We start from the raw sequence: 12,233 nt of genomic DNA, 5'->3' as shown, positions 1-12,233 counted from the left end.
CAACTGCATTGACTTTGAACTGTTGCAAAGAAAACAGACAAATAAAGATGGAAGATAAATATTCCTTAAGACGTGCAGAACATGGTTCTAAATGCTACTGAGTCATTGGGGCTCAATGCAAAAGCACCCCCACCACTTTTCAAATTTCTGTCCTTAAAGCAATAGTAAAAAATGCTGTCTTTATTGTTAGATGGTACTTTTTATCAGTATGCTGATAAACACCAATAAAACATATTCAGGTTTGTGGTTTTAATGTAACAAAAGGTGGAGAACTCCAAAAAATGCGAATAATTTTACAAGGCTCTGTGAAAACCTGTGACTCAAACATCCCCTTTTTATTCATCTGGAATTATTTTGGACCACAGATATTACGTCTTGGGCTTGTGTGTCAGAAAGTTGCAGAAACAAAGTCAACGTGTCCTTAAGTCTGAAGTGCTGCAGATGTTCCCTTTTCAATCAAACTCCTGCATGAGAAAACCTACAAAAACATGTTCCCCGTCTGTCAGGGAGACTTTCTGTGAGACAGAAACATTAGTGGATGTTCAAGTAGCACTAATATAACAGAGACACAACGTCCAGCTGCAGTGCAGGCTGAGGCTCCCAGAAACACAGGCAAGCAAAGTGTTAGAGGAGGAACCACTTTCAGTCAAAACAATTCCAAATCTTTTTCTTGTTTTTTAAAGAAACACAGTGTTAAATGGAAAGGTGCAACCATAGAGACAGCATAGCTTAGCATGGAACGTTCAGGAAACAGCCAGGACCTTCTGTTCTTTTTTTCTTTTCTTTTTTTCAGAATTATTTGAGGTGTTTTCTTTAATTCCCAAAACAGATATTGTGCATCATGCACAGGGACGACAATCAGGACAGTGCAATGCATCAGGATGATGTGTGTGTTAATTGGTGTGTGTTTCAGTAGGACCGAACGGCACTGTGGTGCCTGCGGCCAGAAGGGCCTCACTAGCTAGCTGCATGTGATATACTAACCAGTCCTGCTGGGTCTGTGTGCAAACCCTGTTCACCTTTTCACTAAGTGTAGACAATGAGGCACATGAGGCACGACTGGCCTGAGGGGAGGAGTGTTCACTGTCAATGTAATTAGCCTTCAAAGGTCCCTTCCTGTTGCTGCAGCCCAGAAAAGAACACTTAGTACCCTACAGACCTCTGCTGTGGCTCATAACTCAAAGAGGGAAAATATCAATGAACTTGTTTTTTTTTTTTTTTTTTTGGTTACATACTTGCACCAAACACTATTGTTCCAGACACGCTGATATTGATCCTAAACTCAGAGGAAGAGCTAATTCAGAAATAAAGTTATTGTTTCAATCACACTTACATCGTAACCATCACAGATTCAATCATTTTTTGCTGCAAAAACACAAAACTTTTCTAGTATTGTTTGTCTGTTTTCATGTGCAAATAATTTTACTGGACTTGAAATAAGATAAAACTAACTTACAGCTAACTTTTGCAGCAAGATATAGGAGCTCGTTTTAAGTCAATAATTTCTGTAGATTCTTTATATTGATTTAAAAGGTTCTGTTCCCACTGGGAGGTTATTTCACTTATAACAAGACATTTGTCCCAATATTATAAGTGAAATAAGTCAGTGGAACTTTTTCAGCAATAATAAGGAATTAATAATCATTATTATTGACTTAACAAGCTGTTTAAAAAGTGACTCAGTTATAATTTCAGAGATCTACACTAAAAACAAAAAGACAATAAAATACTTTGTTAGATTCTGAGTTGTTGCAGCGTTCACAGCTATGTTTGTGATCCTGTGCCAACTTTGAGAGCATTCTATCCACTGCTCTCAAAGTGGATAGAATGAATATGGCAAATTATTATTAATGAGAGAAATGACAAAGTGACCCATGTTGGGGGTTCACCTTCCGTCAGGATAATAATCCTAGACACAGCTAACGCTACGATGACGTGGTTTAGATCAAAGTTTAAACTTGTAGTGTTTAAGAATAAAATCTCAGTAAAACTGTGGTGTAATGTTTGGTATGTATCATGTTGATCCTGATGTTCTGTCCCCGACATTCAGAGAATGTAGGCTGCTTATTCTTTGTCATGTGTTTTTATAAAAGCGGCTTTGCTGTCAGTTCTGACTGACTCATAGTTATCTATATAGTGCAGTTCAACAAGATTGTGCTGTTCAAGAAACATAACAGACATTAAAGGAAAGACCTTGATAAAAAAAAATAAATCTGTTTAAATTGGTCAATGAAATGAAAGGCAAGCAGGAAATTCTTTAGATTAGGCTGGAGGGAAGCTGGAGCTCCTTCCACCTTCAGATGGGTCCAGTGTGACCTGGTCTACTGCAACTCTACAAACTTTACATCTACTATTTTTGATTTCAAAGACTTACAGCAGGTTACAGTAAAAATCAACTTTATGATGTCATTGTCAATGTAATAATGTATGTAGACGTGTGTAATGTAGATCCATTCAATTTTATTTTCAAAGATCCTTGGGACTCTCGTGGGAACATAAACACGTCTTTGCTGCTCTGTATTTAAAGCAAGTGAGGCTTGTTCTAGTCTGTCATTGTACTTCCCACAAAATATGTCATTTCTTCATTTCTTGATCTGTTTTTGTCCCAAAGTAATTCCTTTGCTGCTCTTCATATCACATGGCCTTGATTCATTTAGTTTCCCCTACATGCAGTCGGACTGCAGGGTCCCACAGTTGGTGGCGCTGTTGCCTTGCAGCAAGAAGGTCTAATCCCAGTCTGGGGTCTTTCTGCATGGAGTCTTCATTGTCCTTCTTGTGTACTTCCTCCTATATGCCAAAAACATGACTGTTAGGTTAATTGGTTACTCTGGATTGTCCTCAATTATAAGTTTTCATGGTTTACAGTTTACACTGTGGACTCTTGACCAGTCCACAGTGTAAGCAATGCCTCACAATAACCTCCTGGAGATGGGCACCAACCCATCCACAACTCAGCAAGGATAAGCAGGTATGTATGTATGTATGGATGGATGGATGGATGGATGGATATGCAGATGCACTCTCATCATCTGAAGCTGATCTTTCAGATGGGATATTTTTAGCAACAATTTCATCATACACACGGACTGACTTGATGCAAAGTGACGATTGCTGCCAGATTTTCTTTGGAGGTGACCTCTGTGGTCCAGCACATATGCTCCTGTTCTACAACAGCCAGTCTCATTAGCTGTAGACCTGTTGCGGCTAATTAAGCTAGCTGGCTTTCCATCTAGCTAGTTTGCAGACTATAATGGATTTTTACACTTTCTGCTGAGCTTTGTAACAGGATGTTGCTGATTTGTTTCTCTGAATGAAGCCTTTTGAAATGGGGAAAAGTCTCAACGAGGCAGGATGGTGTTTCCAAAAGTACAACATCTGGAAAACATTGCTGCTACTGCTGCTATATTTATCAATATCCTTTGCTATTCTACCTTCTAAACATAGAGGGCATAGACGCACAGATGACTTAATCAATTTTCCAGAGCACATTTGTTTGCACACATCATCTTGTGAAAAAAAAAAAAAAAGGATTAATGTCAGAGGTGATCCCACAGTGCCGGGGTTAGTTGTAGAACTTTCTGGTGTGTGTGTGCATGTGTGTGTTAGCAGCCGGCGTCACGCAGTGTGGATGGAGGCCCTGCTCTGACGCAGCTCTCCCTCTCGCAGCCGCTCACGCCTAGCTGCTGCTGCTGCTGCTGTTGTGTGTTTAAACCCTACAGCTGTGTTGACACGAGAGGCACACCATGGAACAATGAGTCCAAAGGTCAAGAAGGCAAAATGCACAACAATACACTGAGCGAGTGTGTGCACTTTGAACAAGTGTAACATTGCCTGTGATTTTAAAATGCTGGGATGCTCGACCTAAAGGCGTGCTTTAAAACTACTACCCGCTATTTATAGCTGCAGGAGAGCTCATTTCTCTGTTTCCCTGGTAACTCATCTGTGGGAAGCTTCTATTTTTAAAGCCACCACCCCATATTTAATCATTTATGCTTTGCAGGGTGACTGGGGATCCAGTTTCCTGTGGAGGAAGCGGAAGGGCAGTGGGTGAGGGGAGAGGAGTTGGGATTAGAGGGATGCGTGGTCTCGTCTCCTCTCTGTAGTTGGCCCTGCAGTTTCCCATGTTTCATCTGACTTGCATTTCAGCCGGTCGCCCCCTCGGGCCCCCCACTCCTCAATCACATCCGGCATCAGAGCACAAAGCGAGCACCACATGTCACCACACTGCATCCCGCAGTTTTCTTCATTTGTTCCAAGAACAAGAGCTTCAAGTGATCAGAACTGAGCCACTCTGGGTTTCTAATCCATTGCTTAACTGTGCACCATGTCCCACTGTAACAGTAAAAGCACTTTGTTCTGTTCCTCTTGCATTAGCCTTCAAAGTTGTTCCCTTAGAGGTTAATGCAAAGGAACAACTTTGCATCGTCTCACTTGTTCCAGGAAGCAGTTGCTCGGCCGCCAGATAGGTAAGGCCCTTCAGCCTGGAGACATCAGACTTTTACTCAAGCTCTGTTTCCACTCTGAGTTCTGCTCTGCAGTTGACCGGAATGACGGGTTGAATCAAGCAACTGTGCAGCCTCTTCTGCTGCTAGCGGTACAGGCAGTGACGTAATGAGCCGGTAAAGACAAACCATTGCATCCTGGAAGTGGGAATTGTGAAACAGGAGTCTGTTAGGTTGGGTCAGAGCTTCTACGCATATTGAGTCAATTCAACATTAAGTCAACAGTCATTTCTCAGAAGTTGGACAGGCAGTGAGTTAAAAAAGTCCATTCCGCTTCTGCAAATGAGCAGCTTTATGTCTCATATTCATGACACAGACTTTTTATTCATCAGTGTGTGAATGGGTGAATGAATTTGCTGTCGTCTGGACTTGATGAACCACTGTACACGTACTGACCATGTAGTGTTTTATTGTTATATGTATTATTTGTCTGTTTCTCTCTGTATGAAACACTTATTTTATTGCAGAAGAACAAACCTGTGGTACTTTTCGTTTCTAATCAACTTCTTTTCATTTGTTTTATATAAATCTGTTCACCAAAACCAGACTCCTGCTCTCAGCATCATGTTTACTGTTGTTTCTTACGAGCTGCTCTTGTTTACACCAGAGACTGATATTGTAACTTTAGCTGAACAGACACTCTGCACATGGGACGAATGGCAAATAGCTGTCAAGCAATGCAAAGAAGACGACCTTGGTTTCTAAATGAGGTTCTTTGCTAGAAGATAACGTTGATTATAGTATCAAATAATACTTTGCTGGCCTAGTTGCTGCTTTTATTGTCTTTCTAATAAAGCACCTGGAGCCACGGCTGCATTTTTTTTTTCAGCAGTTTGACCTTTTGTTGCGTCTTTAATCCCCCCAGGAACATCATGTTGTCAGTCAATGTTTAAACAGCCTAATTCTGCCGTGGCTTTGTTGGCTTACCCCGTGTAAATATCATCTGTACGCCTTGTCTAATTAATGTCCAGTTGACAAGTATATCTCTCTCTGTACTACAGTTTCGAGCAGAGTTGTCGTCTGAAAGCAGAGATGTCTTCCAAGACGCCGAGCTCCAGTAGCGTCGCGCAGGCCAGGCGGACGGTGCAGCAGCTGAGGAGGGAAGCTCGCATCGACAGGATAAAAGTGGGTCCATATTGGGAATTAGTCACACATATCTGCTCTATCCACTTAGGACACCAGGTGTCTTTGTTTTTTCCTACACATAGCAATCAGAAATGTTTAGGATTTGTTTGTATTCCATGTCCTCTTCTTCCTACTTCATACTTATGCTCTACTTTGTATTGGGTTGGTCAAATAAAGTCCCAAAAAGCAACTTTAGAGTTGGAATGTAATAAAATATGAAAAGACTCAGTATGAATGTTTTTTTTAAGCCGGTGTGGATTGATTGGTGTGTTTTTGCAGGTGTCCAAGGCTTCATCAGACCTGATGCGCTACTGTGGAGAGCATGCCAAGAACGACCCTCTCCTGATGGGCATCCCAACCTCAGAGAACCCCTTCAAAGAAAAGAAGCCCTGCACCGTTTTGTAGCTGAATACCCAAACTGTTGCTTTTCTAGATTCTTATGTAACATGGCTGTTAGTAGTTTGAACACACTTGCCTAAAAGCCTCGGTGGTGGTTGACTTTTTTTTCACATTTACAATTTTTTTCCCCCCAGATAATAAATTGCAGGGTTTTTTCATAGTTTGTCTGATTCTGCATCTTATAGCCTAGTGTGACTTGTGTATGGTTTTTTTTTTCTCTTTTATTTCTCTTCTTGTATTTTTTGACTGATGCATTGAATGTTAATTCATACTGACGGAGATGAACCAAGGATTAAACAACACAGTTTGCAGCTGTGGGGAAGGGAAGGTGACCAGACCTGGAGGAACGAGTGTGTTGCCTCAACAATGTGTTGTGAATGGTGTAGTTACATCTCTGTGTCCTGAATGTTGCCAAGGAGATGAACATATGACTTTGCAGGCCGGTCTTCTTGGTGCAACAGCTTCATTGAACACAACCGCCTCTCTCCAGGCATCTCCGCTCCGCACCGCACTTCACCGCCTATGTTAGGATAATCTGACGAGGTAGCACGGATCGTCAGAACATTGGCGGAGTCATTTCTGACCACCTGATTTATGGCACGAACATCGGTGCGTTAGAAACTGCCAGCAGACTACCAAGCCAAAGTCCACCGGTTTCATGAGTTTGTTAAAAAGCAACTGGAACCTTTCATCAACATGGACGAAGTCAACCATATACTACGGGGTAACTTACAGTCTGGAAAATATGGTACCTTTTAAATAAAAATAAAACCAAAGAACAGGCAGAAGTCTGAAATTTTCAGGTCTAGGTATAATTTGCGTGTTAGCCCAGTGGTGGCTTCACATTTCCTCTGTGGCAGCAAACGCCTGATGAATAATTACCATATCATACCTAAACAAGACCCTTAACTCTTTGGGTCAATCGGATAGAAAAGCCTTTACCTCTTAATTTCATCATGCCTGCTTGAGGAAGGAGGGAGTTTGTGCTCTAGTGATAAGGACCATTCAAGATGATGACGTCCCGTCAGTGGACCAACAGGCTGCTGCCCATTACTACATGACAAATGGAGACGGTGAAGCTCTGTTGCTGGTGATGGCCAGCTGTTGCCTCAGGCAGCCATGGACTAACAATCACAAGTAGAGATGATGCTTGGTGTTGTCCATTTATAGGTCGCTCCAAACAGCAGTGTCCATGTGTGTTCCATAGAGAATGTGGATTCATTCCTTAGTTTACAGATTTATAAAAAGAAGAAAAAAAAACATTTTCCAACCCAACATCTTCTACGATGGGCAGATGTTGAATCGTCAAATGGATAAAAGAGCAGATTTCCTGGAATACGCTCAGCCTTCTGCTTTTCTGCTGAAAGCCTAAAAGAAGCACAGCCGCATATCAATATACCGCTGGATACAGAAGTACTGCAATTGGAATAAAAGCCCATTTATTTCAGGAACTTCATCTTTAAGTAAAACATTATAAAGATTAACTACACTCAGACAACTGTTTAGTTATGATGATTTTCCACTTGCAGCTAATGAAAGCAAGACATTTAAAATTAAAATATTACATCAGACAGATAAAAAATATATCTGCAAAAACAGCAAGGAAAAGTAGGTTTAGTACTGCTTATTTTCAAAAGCTACTTTTAATCTGACAAAGCGAGGCGCATTGGGAAAAATATTCTAATTTACTGAAAATGTCTTTAGAAAATACAGCTGGACTTCTCTCTGACAGTATTTCAAACATCTCACTGAGGCTGAATAAAACTACTCTTGTTATCAGCTCAGAGAGAAAAAGGGCAAACAGAAAAAACTCCTTCATTTTGTTTTTTCTTTTGTTACTATTCGTTATGTCCTAAAGTAAAACACAACCCTGCTGGGTATTTGGAATAAAAACTGTGGTTCTGATATTTGTTTCCAGGGGCATATTCCTATTTATGGGAGTTATTTTGCTGTTATTTTGGCACCTTTCTTTTGTTTTATACATTTTAAATCTCCTTTGTGATCTCTTCACTGATGGGTTACTGGACTGTGAAAGCTGGATTTAAGATGACCGTTATACTTACAGACATTCTGTGCTCTTAATCTCCTTAACTGTTTCAATTAATCTTTAATTTGTTTGCTGTTACAGTTTTACTTTTGCCAGAGTCTTATTCCTGAAGCCAGGAAGCTTCAACTCTGAGAGCTACATTTTTTTTGTCACATAAGTGCTTTAGGCTAATACTGTGAATAATGAAGGCTTTAAGTGAGTAGTTTGCTTTTCAAAGTGTAATGAATTATTGCTTATTTGTGTCAATAAATGGTGAAGAAGTATTTGCCCCATTAAGGATTTCTCCTGTTTTGGATTTTTTTCTTTTTCTTTTTTTTTGTCATGCTTAAACGATTCATGTCATCAAGTTTTAAAATCAGACAAAGATAATGGGGGAGAAAACAGAAATTTGATATTCAGGGTAAAATCTATCCAAAACAACCTGGCCCTACTGGAAAAATCAACTGGTAAATTTTGAGTTAAACTTGTTTGAAAAGCTGAAGTTGGCTGAAAGATCTCAGAGAGCAACACATCATGTCCTAATCCAAGCAAAGTCATCGATCTTCCTAAGGCAAGACAAAACATGGAACAGTGGTGAACTTTTCCGGGTTTCTTATCAACAACCCATCCAGGAGGTCAGAACGACATCTACACCAATGCAGGCCTCACTCTCCTCAGCTAAGGTCAGAGTTCATGATTTAACAATAACTAAGAGAGTCTGGGCAAAGAGAGCGTGTGGGAGAGTTCCAATTCAAAAAGGCAAACACTGCTTCTGACCAAGACGCTCTCAAAGACCCGTCTCACATTTTCCCAAAGACCTTTGGATAAATATTCTGTGAGTTGAACTTTTTGGAAAGTACTTCTTGTGTGAAGAATTTTGGAGAAAAAGAAAATCTGCTCATCTCTTCACGATCTTAAGCTCAAGTTGTTGAAGTTGATGTAATTATGTGGCAAGTTAATCATCACCATAACAAGTTTACCTCTAATTGGCTTTAAAAAAAGATGAGATTTTGGAGGAGTCTAGACAAAAAAAGGACAATAGTTCAGTGGAGATACTGTGGGATGAGTCTAACGAGGCCATTAGAAAATCTTCCAAAGTGATTGAATTAAAAATCTTGTAAAAAACCACTGAGCAGACTTTCACCACAGGAACGTAAAAAACCCGTTGGTAGTTTTTGTAAATACTGATGGCTGTTGTTGCTGCCCACCGTGACACACTAAAAGTTTGGAGAGCTTCTAAAAGCACATTTTGACTTTTTAGGATATCTTTATCTTATACTAAAGTATTTTTTTATAATATGAACTATTCAAGTTAGACAAAAGAGGAAAAGAAATGATCTATGTGGACCAAGACCTCTTAACGGCACTGTAGACCATAAATACATTGTCTTCCATCATTCTCTGTCCATATATTGTTGCACATGCTCTCTTGGTATTCCATCATCTACTTTCCTGGACAGTACTGACTGATTCAGTTATTTTATGATTTTTTTTAATAACCCAGTTAATTTCATCTAGTCATGTGTCTTCATTTTTGTTTTTGATTAACATAATTCTTCTTTAGTGTTTGAAGCAAATGTATGACCATATAAGTGTGACAACTGTTTTTTTGTTTGTTTGTTTTTTAAGTAACATCCCAGTGGAAGACATTTCTGTTGAACTGGTTTGTCTGAAATCAACACAGCGGAAAAATCATAGCCAAAGGTTTGAGAGAGACACAAAAACCTTCTGAAAACTTTCTGTTTTAGCAGCATAACGTGTCCAACTGCTTTCAACAATCCAGGTACAGTCCAGTGAGTTTTCTAGGATGATGGAGCGCCATGTCACAAGGCTTCAGGGATAAAAGTGGCTCAAAGATTGAAGCATGGGACCTGTGGTCAGGAAACTCCCCAGATCTTCTCGAGAAGTGCATCTATTGTAAGTTCTCCAAAAGCCGAAGTTGACACGTTGTGCAACTTCAGGCAATAATAAGATATGAATCAGTCATCATCAGACGGGATTTAAATCAGACGCTGATATCCAGCATGCAGAAGGAAATCTCACAAGATAAAGGAAAAAAGATACTGAGTCTAATTGGTCTTTAAAAAACCTGACGATGCACTAATATGAAACTACCAGAGTTGTAAAGTAACTACCTACATTTACTCCATTACATTTACTTGAGTAAAGTTTCAAGTGAAAAACATGAACTTTTGGGAGTTTTTTTTGCCAGGCTGTACTTTTTACGTTTACTTGAGTAAAATTTTTAGGAAGTGTTGCTGCTCTCATTTGGGTCAAACCTCTAGATTCTCTGCCCACTGTGGCTAAGTTCACTGAAGGAAGACCAAACTTGCTTTTACCAAACATTCACCATGCACAGACACTTGTTAAAGTTTCAGCAGTTTTATTTTGAAAGAAACAGATTTAGATTTTTTTTTCTTTTACCTGATTTTTTGGTCTTTAAAATATCTACATGTCCATATAACTTTACATAACTTTATATTTTGGTTTGATAATTGATGTTTTGATCAGTGACTCGGTACTCAAATTGCCTTTTCAGCAAACAGTTTTTTCATTTACTTGAGTCATTTCTTGGAAGACTAATTTTTTTTTACTTGAGTAAAAACAAGTTGAGGTAGTTCTACTCTTACTTGAGTACCATTGTTGGGTTCTCTGCCCACCTCTGGAAACTACTACACACTTTTAAATGCTTTGGTCAGGCTGTCGAAAATTGCTGCCTCATTATCTTGCTTTTCATATCAATCGCCATGAGCTGTCTTGGGCAAATAGATTTCAGAAGGGCACTTTCCTGTTCAGAGGGAAAAGGGTATGTAACGTTTATCTGTGTGTGTTCCTGGTTTTCAAAGTGAAACACGATGGAGACGGCAGCATGCTCTGGAGATGCTTGTTGTTAGCATGAAAAATATATAGATATCAAAAAATAAAAAAACAAACCGTTAGAGGCAGCAAAGGACTAAAGCAAAGGCTCACCTTTCCTAAATGTACAGCGAGAGATGCGATGGGATGGCTCAGTACAGTCTAGTTCAAGCCTAGAACTGAACCCAATGGAGAATCTGAGGTAGGATCAGAAATGACTGTCCAGTCATGACCTCCATCCAACCTGACTGAACTGACCTTGAGCTGCTTTGCAGGAAGTGACGTTCAAAGCTTTCAGTACCCAGACAGGTTTCTGTTCTGGCCGCTCCGTGTCTTCAGAGCTCCAACAGGGCTGAAACGTTTCCGCCCTGATCTATGATTAAAATGGTGGTGAGGCAGCGATCAGTCGCAGGTCACTGTGTTCAAACAGGTGGGAGAGCCAACAAGGTCAGGCGCACAAACATGTTTGCTCTAATTTCCCATCCCAAGTGTTTATGTTCCCTGAACCATGCGCTGCTTATTATACAATCCTCCCCCTTTCCTCTGCTCCCCCCTCTGGCTCCTCAGGTGTGAGGTTACACTTACAACCAGGTCAAGCCGTATTCTGTGCCCCACATCAATGCAATCCCTCCTCCAATCAGATGCTGGATGATGTTGGGTGTGTGTGAACTGGATTTCATGCGTTGTTGTGTGTGCATGTTGTGGTAAGCTAATAATCCACAGTCTCCAGTATCTCACCTACTTCTTCCTCTGTGACCGCTCCTCTGACTAACAGGAAAGCAGTGTGTGTGTGTGTGTGTGTGTGTGTGTGCATGTGCGCACGTGCATGTGTGTTTTTCTCTTGTCAGCTTCCGTATGTCGTCTCAGTCAACAAATCCTGGTATTTCTGGAACGACTGTCGTATTTCTCTAGAAGTATTTCAATTCCCGGCCTTCATACCGAAACTGTCTGAACTCTGCAGAGAGGCAGCTTCCACAGAAATGTTGAGAGAGTATTTTCAACAAAACGAGAAGAAAAAAAACAAAGTGGTGCTTATGCAAAGTTTTATACCTTCCATCATGTTTCTGCATTTTGAACTTTGCACATCTAATTAAACTGTAGCAAACGCTTCCTGCAACCAGATTCTGCAGCTACGGTCTTCACCCACATTCCTCTGTGGCTCCCTGGTTCTGACCCAGTTCCTCCAACAGAGGCCCGCTGTCTTCTGCAGACTGATGTCTCTGCAGCCCGCCCCACCCCTCACCTCCACCCTCTGCCCCTCGTTGCCCGTGTGTCAGCGGTCAGAGGGGAACGCCTCTATTCACTGGGCTTATTTTTAGCCTCAA

The 12,233-nt window shown here is 40.6% G+C and overlaps 1 protein-coding gene across 3 annotated transcripts in view; it reads left to right on the top strand.

Moving 5' to 3' along the window:
- Positions 1-8,349, top strand: part of gng12b (guanine nucleotide binding protein (G protein), gamma 12b) — a 37,403-nt gene extending 29,054 nt beyond the window's left edge. For all 3 annotated transcript variants that reach the window (XM_016672756.1, XM_007554680.2, XM_007554681.2), the window contains 2 exons: positions 5,504-5,627; positions 5,907-8,349. In XM_016672756.1, the coding sequence (XP_016528242.1) occupies positions 5,535-5,627; positions 5,907-6,032 (219 nt within the window). In that variant the 5' untranslated portion in view covers positions 5,504-5,534 and the 3' untranslated portion in view covers positions 6,033-8,349. The remainder of the gene's footprint in view (positions 1-5,503; positions 5,628-5,906) is intronic.
- Positions 8,350-12,233: the final 3,884 nt, after the last annotated feature.

This window comes from Poecilia formosa, unplaced genomic scaffold, assembly GCF_000485575.1.
Source record: "Poecilia formosa unplaced genomic scaffold, Poecilia_formosa-5.1.2 Scaffold65, whole genome shotgun sequence".
Lineage (NCBI taxonomy): Eukaryota > Metazoa > Chordata > Actinopteri > Cyprinodontiformes > Poeciliidae > Poecilia > Poecilia formosa.
The sequence above is the reverse complement of the archived record's forward strand: the minus strand, read 5'-3'. Positions and strand labels throughout refer to the sequence as shown.